Below are 23,041 nucleotides of genomic sequence, written 5' to 3'. Positions count from 1 at the left end.
AATACCCTTAAGAGCCTTTTTTTTTCCTAGAGCAATGCTTTCCATTTTTAATAAAAAAACCAAAAAGGAATTCACAAACCTTAATAAGAGCAAGGGAAGTGCTTAAAAGCAGGCTTGCTGCTTCGAGAGGCTCTCCCAGCATCTGTTAGCACTTAATGGCCTGGCCTGCTCACAGTGGGAGCATGGAGTGGATCTCCTGTGAGCCCTGCTCGTGTGTGCTCAACCCAGCCACCACCCAACTGCATCACAGCACAGCTATGTGGGGACAGGAATGCCTCCAGAGCTCAGCTGGTAACCTATGAGATGCCATATAAATAAATACTAATATGGCAGGAATTTAAAGGTTGGTTCTCCTTTTGAAAAAAAAATATATATTATTTTTTTAATGGAATGGAAAGGAAAAAAATCCTCAACTTCTGCCTGAACAAGTGAAGAGTGCATTTAAAAAATCCTGTGCTGCTGCCATCTGCCCTCCTTGAGGGTTCAGCAGGACAATTCAGCAGTGAGAAAGAGCTGTGAGGCCCCAAGGCTTCGTCCATCTTGGGTTAGAATCCAGAATAACAATCCTCACCCCAGCAGAGAACAGATGGACAATGAGGGGATGGTATGACCTGAAATCTTTGTGCGATGCTTTGTGCTGTCTCTGCCTGTTGGCACCCCTGGAGCATCACAGGGAAGGGCTGCTAGGATGCCTCAGTGCCACAACAAACCCAAACCACACTTGGGTGCTCAGAAAGTTCTCAGCATCAGTGAGGCAACATCCTGAAACCCCAAACACGATGTGGCTAAAAACCTGCAGCAACCCTGGCCTGGCATCACAGAGAATCCCAGGATGGTTTGGATGGGAAGGGATTTAAAGCTCAGCTCATTCCCCCCCCTGCCATGGCAGGGACAGCTTCCATCATCCCAGGTTGCTCCAAGCCCCATCCAGCCTGGCCTGGGACACTTCCAGGGATCCAGAGGCAGCCACAGCTGCTCTGGGCACCCTAAATTCTAACTGACCTTGCACCACTCCTGCATTAAATGTTATTTTAACCATCCCTTCAAGAAATGGAGGCTCAGAGTCTTCAACCACCTTTAATGAAATCCCCAAGTCTCAGATTAGATTTTCAGAGATGTATTAAAGCTGCTCAATCTCACTTTGCCTCCAATAACATCTGAATTCTTCTGCCAACTCCACATCAGCATTTCTGTCCTGGCTCAGAGCTGGGATAGCTTTCAAATTTCATTGCAGCTCAGTTTCTGGAATTTGGAAACATCTTCTGGCTATGACCTCATCCTCCCTTTACACAGGTTCATTTCTTAAGACTTTAAACACTGTCAGTACTTCAGCTTGAACATTAATTTCATGGCAAAATGAAATGACTTTTGTAACTCAAAATTTCATGAATTTTGAGGTCACTAAAGCAAACATCCAAAGCACTTTGGCTTTTTATTTAATAAAGACAATGACAAAATCATAGCAGAAGAAACTTCTACATCACATCAAATTTCTAACTGTCTTTAGTACAATGAAAAAATTGATTTCTGAAATTGAAACTGGAGACCTGCAGTTGAAAACAGAGATGTTGGGGCAGTTGTAATTAGAAGAGCAAACTGGACTCATTGGATGTTTCCAGTAAGAGCCAAGTAAACAAAACTTCCAAGTCTGAGAGCTTAAGAATAGCAGTAAGTGTTAAAAGTTTTAGAATGCAAGGCTTAAGTATGAGCTGCAGGAATTCACTGAATCATAGAAAATCCTGAGTTGGAAGGGACCCACAAGGATCATCAGATTCCAGCTCCTGAACATAAAAATTATTTCTCATTTGACTAAAGTTCAAGTTTTATAACAGCAGGTGGGATCAAATCCTGGGTGAAAAGCTGTAGGATTTATAAAAGCTGATCTCTGACTGTAGAACTTGTGAGTTTGAATAACTGTGGATTACAGATGACACAGAGACCTCTCTCTACACACAGAGCATTGTGACACCAGACATGAAAACCACTCACACCTCTGGAAAACCCTCTGGAAAAGGCATTTTGGGAATGCACAGGGAGCCTGCCACTGCTCTGGCTCATCCCACAAGCACATCAGGTGCATTCCCTCAGGGAACTGGGGACAAAGGTGGCCCTGGCTGAGCCCTGCAGAGAGCCCAGCACCACTTACCCGTACCAGAAGCGAGGGTCGCTGGATATGCAGTGGTTGAGATTCCGGTGGGCCAGAGCCTTCTTCTTGTTCAACACAAATTCCTGCAACTTCATCTTCACTTCTGTGCTTGCCACTGCACCTGCAATTACAAAACAAACATTTAAAAAAAGGTTGTTAAATCAATTCATGTATTTGAAGGCATTTTAAATTTCTAAAATAGATCCCAAATCAAATCTTCCATTTCCAGTCCAAAAAACAAGAACTTTGCTTTCAAAGAGAGAAGAACAAAGTGCCTCCAGTAAGGAGCTCTCCTTTTTTATCCCTTTAGCTTGGCATAGATTCACAAGTTATGTTTGAAAACACAGATGAAATTGGGTTTATTTCACCAGAAGAGGATATTACACTTGCAGAGAAGCACACTCAGAATAAAGCACTTGTCTGGGGAATCCCAGCTCTCTTTGAACCACAGTTATTTAAGAAAAGGGGTCTTGTGCACCCTCAAGTTGTTAAATGTCACATCTAAAAGCAGAAGGGGAATGAGCCCAGTGGCTCATGTGTAGGTTTTGTCTTGAAAACTCCTGTAAACAGGGACCTCTTTGTTCCCCATCTCTGTGCACACCACCACCGACGTAACATTTCACTTCATTTACAAGCGCACAGATCTCTACCTTGAGCTAGAAAACCTAACATTTAAAAAAAAAAACCTTCAAGAAAGGGAGTCAGTCATTCTGCAGAGCTAAAATGTCAACTGTGTAATCCCTAATCATGATTTCCTGCACAATGGAGAGCAGGCTGTTCCCCTGCCATGATGGATCCCAGTGATCATTGGCTTGACAGCCCAGACTCCCAGGCAGAGCTCCTGACGGAGCAATGCATCCCAAGTTTGGCAAGGGGACACGTGGAAAATGATGCTTCATCCCCACCGTGGCGTAAGGCAGGAGCTCCAACGGAAAATATCTGGGCTGGGAGGAAAGGGAAAGGCCAGGGAAGCTGCTGGCTCTGCTAGGAACAAGAACTAAAAGATCACCCTGCCATGTTCTCGTGTCCTGCGCCCTGGTCAATGATGAGGTGATGTTTGACATGCTGGGAGAACAATTCCTGGGCTCTCTCCAAGAGCAGGGAGCTGCAGCATTCCCACAAGGCTCTGCCTGGAGCTGTAAAATGGTTCAAACACCAAAGCGAGAAAATTCCCTTTTTTTGGAGTGCTGCATTTCTCACCAGCTCCACAACGCCAGTTCGGTGGAAAGTTCAAGCAAAGAGCTGCAGATAAATTCCTGAGTAGCAGAAGGGGTGACAAATCCATCCTTGAAAGCCTTCTCCCTCCAAAATGTGTCATCCTTAATCCAGTAGCATCCTTAGAACACTCAAACCTGGCTGTGTTCTGTCTGTCAGGTTGCCATAAACCTGCTACTTAGAAGACTTGAAGTTCAATACTTTTGGAGTGTAAGGTTTACCTCCTTTACTGGAAGCTGAAAGACATCATAGAACCTCAGGGAGCTTTGGGGTGGAAGGAACCCTAAGGATCATCTAATTTCAACTCTGTGCCATGAGCAGGGACACCTCCCACTGTCCCAAGTGGCTCCAAGCCCCATCCAGCCTGGCCTTGGGCACTGCCAGGGATGCAGGGTGGGCACCCTGTGCCAGGGCCTGCCCACCCTGCCAGGGAACAATTCCTAATTCCCAATCTCCCATCCACCCCTGCCCTCTGGCAGTGGGAGCCATTCCCTGTGTCCTGTCCCTCCATCCCTTGTCCCCAGTCCCTCTCCAGCTCTCCTGGAGCCCCTTTAGGGACTCTGAGCTCTCCCTGGAGCCTTCTCCTCTCCAGGTGAGCACCCCCAGCTCTCCCAGCCTGGCTCCAGAGCAGAGATGTTAACAAGGAAGCAGAACAAACTCCACCTCTCTCGCACTCTCTTCGTATTTCAGATCAGGACAATTTTAGCTTCTCTTTGCCAAATTTTGTGATGTGAGAAAAATAACTTAAGTGTCCTTAAGCACTGAGGTGCGATAATGATTCTACACCACAGAACTTCTTAAATAAAAAGTAACTTAAAAATAAAACTGTAGTCATGGGAACAGGATCTTCAACTTAACATCCCCAAATTCTGGGTTTTTTCCTCTACACCTCTGTGTTTCACCCAAAAGATGCTTTGCTTCCATTTTCCAGAGATTCAGGCATTTTAATTTCTTTCTAGATTACTTTAATGAGAATGGCCAGGTTCTGAGGAGAGGCCCAGCAAAACCTGGATCAAACAGCAACAGGTGATGGGAGCAGCAGGGGGAAGTGGAAATGCTTAGGGATTCTGAACCTCTGGTCTTTCTAGAACTTAAAAAGGTCTCCCAGACCCCAACTTTATCTTACTGAAAATGTTCCTGGAGCTTTATCTTATTCCCAGTTCCCAGCCAGCATCCCATCTTCGTTCCACCACTTCTCCCATCTGAAACCAGACGTGAGGAGTTGATGGCACAACTTGGTATTTTGGTATTTGGAGGTATTTTTCCCCGCATTCACTTGCAGAAAAAGCCCAAACAAGCAGCCTAGAGTATCTCTGATAAGGGACATTGTGAGGCCACAATGATCTCCTCAAGTGCATAATGACACAGAGTGGGGAAGGCACCCACAAGCTGTAACCTCCTGAAAAAAAATCCCCTCATGAATGGGAACGCTTCAAAAAGGGGAGAGCTGTGAACTCGACTATGTCTTAAAAAGAGTGAAATTCAGAGCAGCAGAAAGAGAAAAGGAGTGCAGCGTGCATCTGGTGTATTTTATGGGCTTAATATTCTGCCTCCATTAGGAATGCTGCCAAAAATACTTCAAAAAATGTTAAATCAAGGGAAGAGAGGATACGCTTCCTTTTGAAAAATGCTAAAATGGCATTTAGTGAGACAAAAATGAAGATAAAGCAGAGAAACGCATTTCTCTCTTCCCCTCAATTCCCTGTGCCCTCAAGGAGGTTCCTCCAGCTTTCTGAGGCTCCTCCATGCCCCCATCTGCCTGTCAGCACCCGAAGCAGTGGTGCTCTGGCCACTTACTCTCTTTCCCCTTCTCTTTGTTTTTCAGCTGCTGCAGTTTCTGCTCTCGGTGCTGCTTCTCCAGCTCCTGCTCCTGCCGGTGCTGCTCCAACTTCCTCTGGTGCTCCAGCAGCTCCTGCTGATGCTTCATGGCCAGCATCTCCTGCTGCTGCTGCGGAGAAGGGAACAGGCAAAAGGAGCAGGTTAACACCATGGGTCTTCCCAGAGCCAAAGCAGATGCTGCAGGCAGGTGACAGTAACAGTGCTCCATTCATGGCATGAAGGACAAGCACGGGCCTCTTTTCATCTCCATCACCTGATTTTAAATAAAACCCCACTAGGGCACTCTCAATATTATTTGTTGCATGGAGAAATTGTGGCTGCCCCATCCTTGGAAGTGTTCCAGGCCAGGCTGGATGGGGTTTGGAGTAACTTGGGTGAGTGGAAGCTCTCCCTGCCCATGGCAGAGGGTGGAACGAGATGGAATTTAATGCTCCATCTAACTCAAACCACATAGAGGTTCCATGATTAATTATAAAAATAATTGCTCCAACAGATAAAAGAAATAATTATCCCAACAATTTCTCCAGGAAGGATTTTCCCTGGCCCTCTCAACTCACCCATATTCATGGGAATAATCAGGAAACGTGATGTCTAATTAAGGTAATTATTTGCAAAGCTTGCATCAGATGGGACAATCAAGGCTGGAAGCACCAAACGCTCCTGCCCCAGTGCAAATTCTCCCTGGGCTCCCCATGTCCCAGAAGCTGGGAGGTGTCAGTGTCCTCACAACCTCCAGGGAAATATGGGGAGCAGGGGGGATTCACACAGGGCAGAGCTCCCTGTTTGGGTACAGAGAGGATTCTCCCAGCCCAGAGCTCCCTGTTTGGTGCAGAGAAGGACCCCCTATCCCTGTTTGGGTGCAGAGGGGATTCTCCCAGCCCAGAGCTCCCAGTTTGGGTGCAGAGGGGGGATTCTCCCATCTCAGAGTTCCCTGTTTGGGTACAGAGGGGAATTTTCCTGGGCAGAGCTCCCTGTTTGGGTGCAGAGAGGATTCCCCCATCCCTGTTTGGGTGCAGAGGGGATTCTCCCAGGGCAGATCTCCCTGTTTGGGTGAGGGAGGATTCCCATGGGACTGAGGGCAGCAGTTTGATGCACTGTGTGAGGGGACACCCTGAGTCCTGCCAGGCTGTGGCAAAGCAGGTGTACAAACAGCACATCCCAGCTGTGGGAGAGGAGCAAAGGGATCTCTGTGAGGTAAAAACCACTTTTTCTTCAAAAGCAGAGCCCAAAGGATGATCTCCCACCGTGCAGTTGGGCCTGCACCCTGCTCAGCGAGGCGTGGGCCGCTCCTGGGCCTGCCCCACAGGCCGGGAATGGCAGGGCCCTGTGGAGCCTCTGGAGCCTCCGGAGCCCAGTAAAGCCTCCGGAGCCTCCGGAGCACGGCGCCCACCCCACACTCTTTACGTTGGCAGCTCATAAACCAAGGGATTGATCGGAGCTGGCAGGCTGCAGCCCCAAAGGCCCGGCCTCTCCAGGGCTGTGCTTAATGGGGGCCTGTGCTCGGATACCACCCACGGCTCCCGCAGAGCCCCGGGGCAGAGCAGGAGCACGGAGGAATTGTGGAATGCTTTGGGTTGGAAAGGACCCTAAAGATCATCAGCCCGTTCCAAGCCCCTGCTGTGGGCAGGGTCCAAGCTGTGGCTGTTCAGACAGGGAATGTGCTCTCTCCAAGAACATCTCAATCCATCCTTCTCCAAACCCTGCCAGCTCCTGCGTACATGAGACTCCCACCCCAAAGGTTTTTCTTCTCCTTGAGCACATTTTCCTTTTAATCCCTTTAGCTGAGATTCTTTGGGTGTCTTGTAACGAGGATCATCTTGGACTTGATGATCCTCGTGAGCCCCTTCCAGCTCTGGATATTCCAGGCTCCTCTGATTAATTTGTGGCATTGCACTGTCGCAGACATCTTTTCATTAAAAATCCTTCTTTAAGATTTTTTCTTCTTGAGAAGCTGAGAGGCTTCAAGGCAAAATGTAAACAATGATTGTCTGCTGCTGTAAAATGCAACAAGTGCATCTGTGATTGGTCTCATGTAGATATTTGGAATTAATGGCCAATCGCAGCCCAGCTGGCTCTCTCTCTGTCTGAGCCACAAACCTTTCTTGATTCATCCCTTTCTATTCTTAGCTTAGCCAGCCTTTTGAAAACCTTTTCTTCTATTCTTTCAGTATAGTTTTAATGTAATATATATCATAAAATAATAAATCAAGCCTTCTGAAATATGGAGTCAAATCCTCGTCTCTTCCCTCATCCAAAGACCCCTGTGACCACTGTGACATTGCACATTTGCACTGCCCAATGCTACAGCCATGGATGCACAATAAATACAAATAAAATCACACTATTCTATATAAAGATGGAAAAACCCCACAATCTAAGAGGTATTTACAATCTGCCTGGCTATCTGCTGAAAACTCCCCATGGAGGAATCCCTGCTGCTGCCTGTTCCAAGCAGGCAGGCTGTTGTAAAACACCAGCAATCCAGTTATTTTGTAGTGACTGCACCTATGCTTCCCCTCCTAATTCTATTGAATTATATGTAAACAACCAAAAATCCACACTGAGGGAAAAAAAAAAACAAAACTAGAAAAGGAGGAAAAAAATAGAGGAAAGCAGCTATTTTTGTTTTCTAATTAAGCAGCAGCTTCTACTAACACGTCTCCATTTGGGGAAAGAGTCTCTTTCCCGACTTCCAACAAGTCCACCACATGGTGGGCTTTGAGAACCTCGCCATGGAAAGTATGCAAATGAACAATATTTAATGCACAATATGGTAAAACAGGTTTTGTTATTTTTATGGAATCAGGAGCCTTTTCTCTCCATCTGCAGTCTCCTAGGCTCTGCAGGCTCTGCTTCCTGCGATGGTTTACATACATTAGGCTGCTTTAGAAGGAGCTGTGCTTTCATTGACATCTGGAGTGAAATGGGAATGAAAAGCCCAATTTGTCGCTGGATGGTTTAGGGAAGTTTCATTAGGGATGTATTGTCTCTGCTCATTTTGACCCCAGTTTCCACAAAGCCTATTCTTAATATAGTTTTTGAAATGGCTTCAAAGTTGAGAAAAAAAACCCTAAAAAAACTAAAATAATAAAGCCACGTCTCTGATTGTACCCATGAAGAATGAAAAGAAATCACTGTTGGTGTCTGCTGTAGCCTGGGAAAACAAAAAAAGAAAACCCATCCGGGTGTCTTCTCAGGGTTATTTCTCCACACTTACCAGGAATGTTATGGGAAGACAAAAAATTTAGGCTGGAGGTGAGGAAAAGGTTCTACCCACAGAGGATGCTGGGCACTGCCCAGGCTGCCCAGGGAATGGGCACAGCCCCAGGCTGAGAGAGCTGCAGGAGCATTTGGACAATGCTCTCAGGGATGCACAGGGTGGGATTGTTGGGCTGTCAGGAAAAACATCAGTTTCTGGTTCATTTAAAGCAACAGAGGCAAATTAGAACATGCACTGCCCACTCAGACCCTGTGTGTCCACCACACACAGCTGGGGCAGGGGGTTTATTCCCCAACTGTATTTCCCAATCACTGAAATCTCATTACAAAGTGATTCACAGAGGGAAATCCCTGGATCTGAGGAGCACTGTGTGACAGACACACACACGCTGCATTAGGGAGCTCAGAAAATCCAAATTAGGTGCTCTTGCCAAAATCAATATTTGTAAATATTCATAACTATGGGGATTCCTGCATATGTTTAATGTCACTGCTCCCACTATTTCTGAAAACTGCACAAATGTTCAACTGTACCTGCAGTTAGTGTTGCTGGTGCTCATTTAGCATAAATTAATATTAATAAAGGTAACAGGGAGGATGCAGAGCATTTCCAGGTATTTATCAACCGTCAGCCTACCAGGAGGACTCAGCCATCCAGAGGATTTTGCCACCACACTCCTCAATTGTCTTCAGAGCTCCAGCTTGTCTGCCTGGGAGGGGGACTGACACCTTATCAGTAGAGAAACTGTCACAGAGAAACCTCTTTTTAAGGGAAATGCAGCTAAAATAATTCTCTTGAGTCTTTGCAGTGCCCTCCCAGGAAGTGTGGAGTGCTGACACCAAGATCCCATTTCCCAGAGAGAACCAGGCTGGATTTCATGGAGACACATTGCATTAGGATTTCCAGAATCACTCCTCCAGATGCCAAACAAGAAACCAAGCAAAGAGATCCTTCCTGCCCTCCCAGCTCAGACTGGCTCCTGGGTGTTTACAAGAGACATTTTGTATAGCAGCAATTAGTGGAAGGGAGAGCAAAATAATTGTGGAGATAAGCACAAGCCTGGGTGAACAGAAGCTGGAACACTTCTGGCTGACAGACACTCCCTGGCATGCAAAGTTGCTGTGTCCAGCTCCCAACTGCAGCTCAATCCACACCTGAGTTCAGCTCCAGCACGGGGGGATATCAGGGAAAGGCCCTTCTGCCACCTGTTCTGGCCAAATTCTACAGTTTGGGGGGTTTAAATCAGGTATTCAAAACGATCTTTGGGCTCAGGCTCTGTAAAAATAAAGTCAAATTGTAGGTGAGGATGAAGGAAAACTCTCAAAAAACCCTTGGCTATGGGTGGAAGCAAAGCACAGGTGCTGGGATTTCTGGGAGCTGGGTTTCTGGGAGCTGCATTTCTGGGAGCACTGCTCTGTTGGGCTGTTTCACAGTGATCCCAACGCTGGCTGGACTCTGTGCCTCATGTTCCCCCATCCTGTTTACTGAAGTCTCGGGCTGTGGCTCCTGTTTCAGGATCTGCTCTCTCTTGGCTCTGTGGCGGCGTGTTTGGGATATCTCCTGGAGCACCGGGCAGAATAAATCAGCTGTGCTGGAGTCTAGGAGGGGGAAACATTGTGACTTCCAGCAGCAGCCAAAACACAAAGATCTGGGAGAAGGAGCATCTCTCATCTCTTTTCTGGGACACGCATCCCACGTGCCCCCTTCCCGCCATCGGGCAGCTGACAGCCAGCTAAACCCGTGCCAGAAATTCCCATGGGCAGGGAATTTTCTGCAGGGAAATGATCCCTCCCAGCCAGCAGCTCCCTGAGACTGATCTCAGTCAGACACATCCTACTGAGAATGTCTGGTGCTCAGGTTTATGAGGCTAAAACGTCTCCAGGACCGGGAATAATGGCAAGGTTCCCTTCACGCCAGCTCTGAGTGACAAGATCCCATGTTTTTACCTTGGCAGCTTTCCATATGTAAAGCTGTAATTTTGTAATTTTGTACCCTAGTCTCCCTCCCATGCCATTACCTCTCCCAAAAGGCTGGAAGCCCTCTGAGCCCTGAATACCTCCAAAGTTCAGCACTGGGAAAGGTTCAGCACTTTTGTGTGAGCCTCTTGCTGCCTGACTCCCACTCCAGCCTAATTTTTCCCTTCCTCCAGAAGCAGAATATCCAACAGCCTTCCCAGAAAGAGCCAGCTCCATTTGTTGTATCCAGCACATTCAACTCCTCCTCCAATTTTCCCCTTTAAAGGTGAGGAAAAACTCCTTTGAGTTTGCCTCATGGTTATTGCTGAAGGGGAGAGAATCAGGAGCCGGGAGTGCCCATCCCAGCATGGATGGCAATAAGGAAATCAGAAAACTTGACTTAAACCAATCCCTGTAAACCAAAAAACCACATAAAATGCTGTGAAGGAGGAGCCCTAGATGTTTGATGCTAAGTAAGAGATGAGACCTCAGTCCTTGAAGGAGCAGTTACATCCTCTGTGAACTGTTTTGGGGTGTTTTGGGTATTACAGGAATTCCAAATTTCTGGACATGAATGGATCAGCAGAGGTGTTATATTCCTGGCATAACAGGATCCGGTGGCATATTTTTTCATTCCTGCCCTGATTCTCTGTGTTCTCTTTGATTACTTCCAATTATTTTATAAGTTCAAAATTAAGATAAAATTGGAATTGAACATTCGGGTGTGGGAACTGCCAAAATATCTCTTTGCTGCCATTTACTCTGAAACTCTAAACCGACCCAAAAAAATAGTCATAGTGTCCCACATATATTTTACTCCACAAAAATCCAGAGTTCCCATTGTGTTCCTTCCAGCCAACCAACCATGGCCAATCTCAGAAGAAAATGAAAGGAAACGTTTCTTCTACCAATTTCCAGTACCAATTTCCCTGGATGAGCATTCCAGCTTCATGCCTGACACCACCAGCCGTGCTTGGATGGCAGGAAGATGCCTGAATTATCCCAGCCTAATGCAGGACTCCTTCAACCAAGAGATGGGGTAGAAGCTGCTCCATGGATTTGTTGACAGAACCAACCCTTCCATGTGCAGGTTTGTCCTCACCGCTCTCGCAAAAGATCCTGACTTTGAGGCTGAGGAAAAGTCACCACCCACTCCCTTCAAAGGGAGCAAACGCTCTGATCTTCCAAAAGTTTTCCCCAGGGTTGCTTCCATCAGAAGTTAAGTTTTGCAGGATCTAAGGTGTAAGTTTTGGAGTGGGCTCGGTGTGCCAGAAAAGCAAGGCAAGGTCACTAAGAAAGAACAGGAAGCTGTCTGGAAATAGCGCGAGCTCCAAGGCGCTCGAGTAGTAACGAGGCACAAAATGTTCAGTCTGGTCTTTTACCACTGACTGTACCCAGCTGCAGCTTCCTAAGATGAATAATCCTGTCATCCCAGAATCCAGACAGAGGCGGACACCTGGTATCGCTGGGCTTTTCAAGTTCCTCTTGAAAGGGACGCGGGATGTGAGGGACGGGCGCGCGGCAGAACAGCGGCACAAAAACGAGCAGGGGGAGCCCCTCCACAGCAACTGCTGCAGGAAGACAGCACAGAGCAGACAGGCCCAGGAATGGGAGCTGGGATATCAGGGATGGGATGGAAATTGGCCTTTCCAGAGCCCAAGGCAAGCAGGTGCTTTGCAGGAGCCATGGTGCTGCCAGCAGCATCCCTGGGGACATGGGGAAGGTGCCACAGGGGATCAGCAGACACCAGTCCTAGCAGCAGAACTGAAACATGCCCAGCTTTCCCTGCTGAGCAGGAATCAACATGGAGAGGCCACCAAAGAGAAGCACTGGGCACTGGCAGAGCTATGGTGAGAGCAGCCTCCCTCAAGGACAATGTGATTGGAATGGGTTGGGTTGAGTTGGGAGATACCCTAAAGATTATCCAGTTCCACTCCCTGCCATGGGCAGGCACATCTTCCACCACAGCCCCATCCAGCCTGGCCTTGAGCAGCTCCAGGGGTATCCTGCAGGCAAACCTGCCATTCCATGGGCAGTGGCTCCACATGAAAGCAAGGAGCAGTTTCTCCCCTCAGCATCAGCGTGACAGCTATCAAGTCTAGACATCTTTGGGAAAGAATTACATTTCTTTACAACACGGCAAAATATGTCTGGAAGATTTCCTGCAAGATTTTCACTCCCTAAAACCAAAGGAATGGCCCGGGAGTTTCATCCCGTGTCTCTGAACAAGAGGCCGATCCCTCGGATGTGTCACTATCCCTCACTCAACGTAGGAATTCATTCTGTCAAGGGAAAAAGAACCATTTCAGGATCACTGCACAGCAAACATCCTCACAAAACTCCTTTCCCTGCTGCTGCTTCCCTGCCCATCCTGTCTGTGCTGGATGCACTGTCTGTGCTATGGATGCACACAGTGCTTTCTCAGAGGGTGGGAAAACTGGGAATGGGATTGCACAGCCACAGGTGAGGATTTCAGGCCCAGGAGGAGCTGGCAGGCTCAGCTGGGAGGCTCAGCCCACCACTGACATGCATCAGCATCCCTGAGAAGTTTCCTGTGGCTGTAAAACAGCGGGAGCTGGGAAGAGCCCTGCTCCAAGCTGGGACACAGCAGATGAAGCACATTCCCCACGACGTCCTTCCCTCCCCGTGAGGCGCCTCTGGCCCTGCCAAAGCGCCCATCCTGCGCCTCCTCCATCCAGCCCTTGACCAGAAGGGCAAACGGAAAAGCTTTTGGTAACTTCCAGCTGATCTTGGCCGGGAATGAGTGACTCACAAAGGAAAAAATTCCCTGCCTATTCCTCCGCGAGCAAAGGTCAGGCAAAGCTCGCAGCAGGACCTGCGGAGAGGCTTTCCACCATCTCACCTCCCTTACACCATCCTTGGTTTTGCTCAGGAAGGCAGATGTGAAGGCCATAAATATTGTCCCACATGTGGTGAATGCATGGAGGAGCGGAAAATCCACCTGGCTGAAGGTGAGTGGCTACTGGAGAGAGGAGCAGCCGCTGGTGCCTCCAGCCTCCGGCCTCTCCCTTGGTGCCTTCTGGAGCCAGGCCTGGCCAATCTGCAGAGCTGAAAGAAACAGCCTGCCCTGCTCTGTGCAGTGAAGCCTTCAGAAGGCTTGGCTTATTCTCCCCAAACATGTCAGGGTTTTCACAGAATCACCCAGAACGCTTTGGGTTGGGAGGGAACTCAAAGCTCAGCCCATTCCAACCCTCTGCTGTGAGCAGGGACATCTCCCACTGGAGCAGTTTGCTCCAAGCCCCGTGCCTCATCACTAATTTCTTCCTAATACCCAATCTAAACTTTGTTTTAGTTCAAAGCCATTATTCCCCCTTCTTCCATCTCTCTCTCCATGCCTGTGTGTTCTCCCACTCTCCCCTGTGCCAAGCTCTGTGTCCATTATAGAGCCCTTCCACAAATATTGTTTTGCTCATTTCCTGGCTCTCTCCACCTTGCACCATCTTGGGGAATCTGGCACTTTTATGTGAAGGCCAAAACACAAAGCCTATAAAAGCAAGGACTGGGACACGCTGGGGAAAGGATCACATGTTCAGGCAGTCATCGCCTTCTCCTCCTGCACTGGGTCAGATGATTAAAACTGAGCTGATGGAAGCAATTCCAAGCTCTGGAAAAAGCCAAAACTTCTGCTCTCCATAGGAAAAAGTTATCTACTGGGATAGAAAAACAGGCAATCCTGCCAGCACTTTCCAGGCCAAGTTTCACTCACTGAAGTGTTCCTCACACTCCTGCTTTGTTTGGGGGATGGCACGGAGGGGTGCTCAGCCCTACTCAGTTCCTGTCAAGTCAGACCAGTTCCTCTGTTCCCACCAACACCACGGCAGGAAAAGAAATAAAACAACCCCAAAGCATGACTTCTCTGTACTAGCAAAGGAGTCAGCACTGGAAACAAAGGAGCTGTTTGAAAGCTTCATCAGCTGGGGGAGCTGGGGGTGCTCACCTGGAGAGGAGAAGGCTCCAGGGAGAGCTCAGAGTCCCTGAAGGGGCTCCAGGAGAGCTGGAGAGGGACTGGGGAGAAGGCATGGAGGGACAGGACACAGGGAATGGTTCCCACTGCCAGAGGGCAGGGGTGGATGGGAGATTGGGAATTAGGAATTGTTCCCTGGCAGGGTGGGCAGGCCCTGGCACAGGGTGCCCACCCTGGATCCCTGGCAGTGCCCAAGGCCAGGCTGGACATTGAGACTTGGAGCCACCTGGGATAGTGGAAGGTGTCCCTGCCCATGGCAGGAGGTTGGAATTAAATGATCCTCAGGGTCCCTGCCAACCCAAAGGTTTCAGGGATTTTATGAAATAAATATTTTGCACTCAATGATTAAAATGATGGATGACAGGGCTATAGGGGAAAAAGGCAAAGTAATCAATTCTAGACAGCATAACACACACAGAACAGAGTAAAATGCAGAAATTCTTCCCCCTTCACTGAAGCAGTTTCCAAAGCAATTCTGGGTTTAACATTATCACAGAATCACAGAATGGTTTGGGGTGGGAGGGACCTCAAAGCTCATCCCATTCCCAACCCCTGCCATGGGGTGTTCATGCCTGTGTGCACATGGGATTAAAAAAAAAAAAAACAAACCTAAAAAACAAACAAATTTCTCCAAAAAGACTTGTGCATCTTCACTCAAGACTGTTTCTATATCAAACTGCACAGCTCCAGTGTTTCACTTGTAGAAGATAAATGGGTTTTATTTGCTTTAACATCCCTGCTCTGCTTTCTTCATGAGCGGGGCAGCTCTGAGTCCAAATTTAAAGATATATATTTTAATTTTCTGGGCAAAATAATTGCTTCCCTGCACTCACAGCCACTGGACTTAACACAGTTGCCAGTTCTAGAGTCACCTAAATGTGGGCTGACTCTGGCACACAGAGACAAGCAGGATGTTTTCCCAGAGAAAATGCACCACACTCACACACTGGGGGATATTTTCTTTGTGAGGCATCACAGGGCTAATTTCAATGTGGGGCTGTTTGATTTTTAAAGCAACTCTGCTCCCACTGACACACTACCCTCAGAGATCACCTTGCAGGCCACCCTTTGGTACAGGATTATGCCATCTCTATTTTAAGGCTCTGATTTAGCCAAGCTTACACACAAGATGAAGAACTTCATTACCTAATGGGCTGGATATACTGTGGCATCTCAAAATTCAAACTCAGCTTCCTCCTTAGAGAGATTTTGAGCAGAGTCAGTCAAAGCTTTGACATAAATGAGAGCAAATATGTTCCTATCACCACTGCTTTGAGCTTGGCCATTAAATGGGAATGAGCCTGCCTGATTTTTCATAGACAAACAACTACAGGCATGGACAATTACAAGGGAATAATGGAAATATTTGTCACAGGAATTCCCCATCCTTCCCCCACCCTGAGTGCTTGTGCCAGTGTGCAGCCACAGAAACATGGGGATATGTAAATGTTCCACACACACCCCCAGAGACGCACACATTGTACATCCATATATAAATATATTCACACCCAGGCACCTCCTCACCTCTGCCCTGGCCACAGCACAGAGGACTCACCAAGGCACAGGGGTGTTTGCTATAAATCCAGCTTCAAACAGGGACACTTCTCACAAAGCCCAGCTCCACTCTGGACTAAGGAGTCTGTAAACAACACCCCATTAACTTTTAATCCCATCTTCCCCACTCTGACATGCATTTTGTATTGAAATGAAAGTTATATAAGGTTGAATCGAGGCTGCTTTTTAATATTACATTAAGGCTATTTACCATGTGCAGCACTAATCCCCCTTTGAAAAAAGGAGCCTATTACCAATTCGGAAAGCTTACGTTGCCATAGCAATACTCCAGCACTGGGAAATATTTATATAATGTCTCATGTTTTCACTTGCAACAGCCATCTTCCACACTGGACTGCCCACTGACCCTGCCTGGTGCCTAATTCCAAAAATCTGAGCATGTCCAGACCCACCTGCAGGCACAGCCCCTGCAGTCCCACCACAGCCCACACGCTCAGCCTGCAGCTTGTGCTATGGCAAACGTCCAACGAGAAGTTCCTGTGCCACCACTCCCCAAATGTGTGAGCACAGCAGCAGGTAACCTCCTGCTAGGGTCACATCCAACAAGGCATTTTCTGTGTCCAGGGAAGGGAACAGAGGTGGGAAGGGGCTTGTTCTGGATTGCCAGGCAAATTGTGTTCTATTTGCCATCTGTATGGCAGCTGTCTTTTGTTGAGTGGGCAGTTTTCCTTATCTCTTCCACAACCAATCTTCTCTCTGGGGAGACATCTGCTGATAAGAGGCTATTGAATGTCACTGCATGGCTGATAAGAACTAGAACATCCCATTGGGAGATGGGAGCCCAGAGGGAGGAGCCAAGCATTGCTACCCAGATATAATCCAGAGGTTTGTGAGACACCAGCACGGCTTTCTCCACGGGATTCCCCAGAGGAACAGCAGCTGCCTCTCCTTCCACTGCATCTTCAGAGGAAGAGTCCATCCTTCTCTACAGATCCCCCTGCTCCAACAGAACCACCCCTGACACTGCAGGAGGGCTGCAGCCACATTTCCAATGGGACTGCCACCAACACCCTGACCCACAGGGTGTCAGGCTGGGTTCTGGCTCTGGCAGTGTTGTTCTAGTGTACTGCATTGCTTATTTTATCCTTTTATTTTTTCTTCTTCCCTATTAAAGAACTGTTATTTCCTGCTCCCATATTTTTGCCTGAGAGCTCCTTAATTTAAAATTTATAACAATTCGGAGGGAGGGGGTTCATATTTTCCATTTCAGGGAGGCTCCTGCCTTCCTTAGCAGACACCTGGCTTTTCAAACCAAGACAGGGCTGCTGCCCTGTGATGGTGTTCGCAGGGGTCTCAGGATGAGGGAAGAGATGAGGGTCTGACTCCATGTTTCAGGTGGTTTGATTTATTATTTTATTATATATATTATATTAAAACTATACTAAAAGAATAGAAGAAAGGATTACATCAGAAGGCTAGCTAAGAATAGAATAGCAAAGAATGACAACAAAGGTTTGTGGCTCAGACTCTCTGTCCGAGCCAGCTGGGCTGTGATTTGCCATTAATTAGAAACAACCAACATGGGCCAATCACAGACCCACCTGTTGCATTCCACAGCAGCAGATAACCATTGTTTGCATTTTGTTCCTGATGCCTCTCAGCTTCTCAGGAGGAAAAATCCTAAGGAAAGGATTTTTCATAAACGATGTCTGCAACACAGCCCCAAGAGAGGCTGAGGGAGCAAGGAGCGGGCTCAGCCTGGAGAAAAGGAGGCTCAGGGGGACCTTCTGGCACCCTGAGAGGAGGATGGAGAGCAAGGACATGAGGAAACAGCCTCGAGCTGTGCCAGGGAAAGTTTAAACTGGAAATCAGGGACAATATCTTCCCTGATCAGTGGCCAGGAGCTGGAACAGGTTCCCCAGGGCAGTGGTAGCCTCACCACACCTGGAATTGCTCAGAAGCTGCGTGGGATGCAGCGCCTGGGGACCGTGCTGGCGCTGCTGGAATGGCTGATCCTGGAATGCCTTTCCAACCTCAACAACCCCTCCAATCCCTTTGCCCCCGACCCCCCTTACCTTGATGTGCTCGTGCAGCTGCGCCTCGTGCTGCCGGGAGAGCTGCTCGTGCTGCCGCTGGAACTCCGCGATCAGGATCTGCCTCTGGATCTGCTGCTTCTGCTTGAGGGCCAGCAGCTCCTGCTGCAGCTGCTGCTCCCGCAGCGTGGGCTCCGTCACCGGCATGGAGAACTGGTGGTCCAGCCGCAGGTCCATGGGCACCGAGCTGGGCGCCACTTGCAAGGGCAGGGCTGTGCTCACGTCAACTGCGGGGAGAGCACGAGAGCGCGGTCAGCGGGGTTCTCATCCAGCAAAGGATGGAGCAACCATGGTCTGGATCGAGAGCAGCACCATGAAATTCACACCATTCCCTTAGGGGGAACTACAGGAATTCAGGGATCAGCAAGTTTTCCACCAGGCTGTGCTCACGTCAACTGCAGGGAGAGCATGAGAGTATGGTCGGTGTGCTCCTCATCCAGCAAAGGATGGAGCAACCATGGTCTGGATTGAGAGCAGCACCATGAAATTCACACCATTCCCTTAGGGGGAACTACAGGAATTCAGGGATCAACAAGTTTTCCACCAGGCAGCAGCTCCTACAAACCTGTGTGTTTGGGACAAGCAAAGAGCATCGTGTGTGACCCATCCGTGCCTCCCAAACACACCCACAGCTCTGCTCCACTCATCCGGCACCACTGGAAATGAGGAGGATAAAGAGTAATCTGAGACTTCACAGAAAGGATTAATGCTGACTTGTCATGGATGAACTGATGGACTGCCGTGCTCAGGAACATGAAGCTCTACCTTTAAGAAACTTATGCAAAAACCACCATGTGTAACAACAATCCCAAACTGGTTTGGCTTGGGAGGGACCTCAAAGCCCATCCAGGGCCACCCCTGCCATGGCAGGGACACCTTCCACTGTCCCAGGCTGCTCCAAGCCTCATCCAGCCTGGCCTTGGACACTTTCAGGGATCCAGGAGCAGTCACAACTTCCATGGGCACCCTGTGCCAGGGCCTGCCCACCCTCATAGGGAACAATTCCTAATTCCCAATATCCCATCCATCCCTGCCCTCTGGCAGTGACAAGCCACAACCCCCCCTTTGCAATAACTGAACACAGCTTGTTTCTCCTAAAAAAAAATAAATTACTGCCACTCCATGAATGACAAAAAATCTTCTGAATTCCACCTGAGTGACAGTTCTGCCTTTCACGGGTATTCTGTATTAGCAACATTTGATCACTCTCTCTCTATCTCTCTCTCTCTCTCTCTATCTCCGGGGCAATCCCTCAATAACTCTGCTGAGAGCTTTGAATGAACATCATTTACAGGATAACAAAGGCTAATCCCTCAGAAACACTGAGCTTCAGCAAAACTGGAAAATAAAGGTGGGGTTTTTTTTCTCCATATCCTCTGTCAGGACATTAATTTTATCCATCCCAGGGAGAGCGTTTTCATGGGGATTTTCTTCTCAAATATTCTCATGGAGCAGAGGTCCAGGAGAGTGTTCACCCCTCCCTGCACCCAGCTCAGCCAGGGAGAAGGAGGAGGAGGAGACTCTTTTTTTGATGGAAACATTTTCGGCAAAAGGTCACATTACTGGAAGTGTTGCTATTTTTCAACCCACAAGCTCTTCCCTTCACTTCCCTATTGTTTTCCTTCCTGTGGCCTTTTCTCTGCTCCCCTCTCTCCCCAGCAGGACCACAGCGAGATTCTTTGCCATGGATTGATTCCCAAGCCACAGGCAGGGATTTTGGGGAGAGCAGCACACTCTGACCCAGAGATAAGCACTCAAACTCACTTTAACACTGTGTTTCAGGTCTCTGGGGAGAGCTCAGAGCTCCTTCCAGGGCCTAAAGGGGCTCCAGGAGAGCTGGAGAGGGACGTGGGACATGGCATGGAGTGACAGGACACAGGGAATGATTTTTAACTGATAGCGTAGATAGATGGGATAATGGGAATTAGGAACTGTTCCCTGGGAGGGTGGGGAGGGGCTGGGCTGGAACTCCCAGAGAAGTTGTGGCTGCCCCTGGATCCCTGGAAATGTCCAAGGCCAGGCTGGACAGGGCTTGGAGCCACCTGGGACTGTGGAAGGTGTCCCTGCCCATGGGGGACTGGATGGGCTTTGAGGTCCCTCCAAGCCAAACCATTCTGGGATCCCACGTATTCCCCTTGTCCTGTCCCTCCATGCCTTGTCCCCAGTCCCTCTCCAGCTCTCCTGGAGCCCCCTCAGGCACTGGAAGGGGCTCTGAGCTCTCCCTGAGCCTTCTCCTCTCCAGGCTGAACACCCCCAACCCTCCCAAGCATGCAAAACTCAACCCAGTTCCAGGCAGAAGGAACACCCTACCACTTGTGACTGTGCCTTGAGATCCATTCCTCCCACTTTACTCCCCAAAAAAAGAGCCTTAAATCGCCATTCCCTGCTGGAAAACAATCCTAAGAAAACCTGCCCAGTCTCCCATTTCCCATGCAATGGGAGTCCTGCCCCCACAGCTGCAAGGATGAGGACCACAATTCCCATTCAGGGCTGCGGCAGAGGCTGCGTCATCCCTGACTCTCGGCTATTTCAGGCTCCAAAATTCCTCTCTTTGCCGCTGACCCCAGAGCCCTGGCGAGCCCCAGCCAGCCCTCCCTGCTCAATGAACACAGCCCCACAACAAAAACCTGCCTGTGCTGCACCAGTGTTTGATGGGACACTCGAAAATTGCTTTTCTAGGCCCTGCCTCCAGAAGGCACGAGCACAATCGGAGCCGTGACGCGAGCCAAGGCACAAAGACGACATTCAGGGCTGCCATGAGAAATGCCAAAGCCATGAATTAGGAGACAAGATGCTGATTATGAATAACAAACTATCTCACGGTCTCTCCCTGCTTTTATTTCTTCCCTGTAGGAACAGAAAACCATCAATATTTAAATTTCTTTTTCCGCCCCCCACACTTGGCATATAAGGAATTATTTTTTTCCTGTGGTCAAGTTAGCCTGATTTTAATTCCATGGTCATGTTACGATGATTTTTATACTAAGTTAGAACCATTCTGCTGGTGTTTCCCTTCCCAAATAAATAAAACATGGCTGTACATCAAAGCCTGCTTGCATGCTGCACGTTAATTAAGACCTAAAGCACTTCAGTCCCCCTCAGTTGCTGGTGGAGATTGGAAATTTGACATCTCTCAGCTCGTCCTTAACACACTGAGGGGAAAAACCCAAAACATAGGGAAATGAAGTGACAGTCTCTGACCTGACAGCAAAGTGAACTTTCTACAACAAGTATTTAATCACAGAATCACAGGATGGATTGGCTTGGCTGGAGCCCTAAAGTCATCCCAATCCACTCCCTGCCATGGGCAGGGACACCTTCCACCATCCCAGGCTGCTCCAACCTGGCCTTGGGCACTGCCAGGGATCCAGGGGCAGCCACAGCTGCTCTGGGAATTCCATCCCAGCCCCTCCCCACCCTGCCAGGGAACAATTCCTAATTCCCAATCTCCCATCCATCCCTGCCCTCTGGCAGTGGGAGCCATTCCCTGTGTCCTGTCCCTCCATCCCTTGTCCCCAGCCCCTCTCCAGCTCTCCTGGAGCCCCTTCAGGGTCTCTGAGCTCTCCCTGGAGCCTTCTCCTCTCCAGGTGAGCACCCCCAGCTCTCCCAGCCTGGCTCCACTGGAAAAATTAAAAACATTTCACATAAAGACATTACATTTCACATAAGGCATTATCAGGGGACTTTGTATGTGCAGATTCTCCCACACTTCAAAATGGAAAATACCCTCTCCATAAGTCCCAAGTGCTTTGGAAGGGATTAGGGGAAGGTGACACTCTAAACCTGTGAATACACTTTTCAATAAAACTAACAGTAATAATTGAATTTTCTTCTCCTTCTCTGTTACAGCATTTTCATGCTGGTCTTTAAAGGATGGAAACAGGTTTGAGTCCTGAAAGCACATTAAAATTTTAAATCAAAAATTCAGTACGAGATGCACCAAACGAATATTTAAATTCAAACTCTGTTTCAGCATAACCTTTACTTAAGGTTAATTTAAAAAATATTCACAGAGTCCCAGAACCACAGAAGGGTTTTGTTGGAAGAGACCTTAAAGACCATCACATCCCAGCCCCCTGCCACGGGCAGGAACACTTTCCACTAGACACAAAACTGAAGGATTTTTATATCAAATGCTGTGGCCAAAATTGCTCTTTCCTTTCTTTTTTTTTTTTTTCCTTCATCTTATACTTTTTTTAAATTAAATTTAAACAGCACAGAAAACTGCCTCTCACATTTGAAATCCAACATCACCTTCAAAGGGAAAGTGCAGGAAATGCTTTCCCTGAGCTCTCCCTCCCTGCGGCACAGAGCGAGTCCTGCTGAACACAAACAGCTCCTTCCCAGCTCCTCTTTCTGCAACAATTCCCTTTGGAGAAGGGAAAGAAATCCCATCAACCTCTCCAAACCTGCTGCAAAACCCTAGGGAATGAGAGTCTGCTCAAAGGCTGGAGCAAGAAATCAGGACACATCCCACCTGCCCATGGCAGAGAAAGCCTGGGAGATTCTCAAAATCCCAAGAAAAGGGCATTCCAACCTCTTCTAGTGACTCTCCAGTGGCTGGGGCCCTCCCAAATCACTGCCCTCCAGGAATGAGATGTTCCTGGTGGTTGACACTCCCCAGCCAGGGCTTTCCAGAGCCCATGGACTCAGCTTCTCCCTCTCTCCCATCCTTTCTGGGCCGGGGCTTTATTCCCAGCTAATGAGTTTGCTTTTTAATTACTGCTGTGCCAGCCGTGCCCTCGGGCCAGGCTCTGCCAAGAGCAGCACGTCAGCCTTTGGGCACCCATAAAAAGCAAACACAAAGCCAGAGGATGTGCTCAGGATCCCAAACTCTTGGCTGATGCCATCAGATCATCCCCATCCTGCTGAACCACCCAGCAGGATGCTGAGGAAGTGTGAGCATGGATCTCCCCCTCTCAGCATTATTTCCAGCTCTTTCATCCCCAGGGAAAAGCAAAAAAATCCTGTGTTTATTCCCTGACTTTATTCCTCAGGACTGTCCTCACTGTCCAGCAACAGTTTTGGATTTTTAAATAATTGCCTGTGTTTTGAAAGACATTTAAACACCAA

At 48.4% G+C, this 23,041-nt stretch overlaps 1 protein-coding gene across 10 annotated transcripts in view; it reads right to left on the bottom strand.

Annotated features, from left to right (window-relative positions):
* Nucleotides 1-23,041, bottom strand: part of HDAC4 (histone deacetylase 4) — a 178,880-nt gene that overhangs the window by 64,079 nt on the left and 91,760 nt on the right. For 6 of the 10 annotated variants that reach the window (XM_074548851.1, XM_074548853.1, XM_074548854.1 and 3 more), the window contains 3 exons: nucleotides 17,951-18,195; nucleotides 5,159-5,309; nucleotides 2,147-2,267 (listed from right to left, as the gene is read on the bottom strand). In XM_074548851.1, coding sequence (XP_074404952.1) covers nucleotides 2,147-2,267; nucleotides 5,159-5,309; nucleotides 17,951-18,195 — 517 coding nt within the window. The remainder of the gene's footprint in view (nucleotides 1-2,146; nucleotides 2,268-5,158; nucleotides 5,310-17,950; nucleotides 18,196-23,041) is intronic. The other 4 variants (XM_074548849.1, XM_074548846.1, XM_074548850.1 and 1 more) reach the window with 2 other exon arrangements.

The sequence above is a fragment of the Zonotrichia albicollis genome, chromosome 10, assembly GCF_047830755.1.
Source record: "Zonotrichia albicollis isolate bZonAlb1 chromosome 10, bZonAlb1.hap1, whole genome shotgun sequence".
Taxonomy (NCBI): Eukaryota; Metazoa; Chordata; class Aves; order Passeriformes; family Passerellidae; genus Zonotrichia; species Zonotrichia albicollis.
Note: the sequence above shows the minus strand (reverse complement) of the source record. Positions and strands in the feature narration are given on the sequence as shown.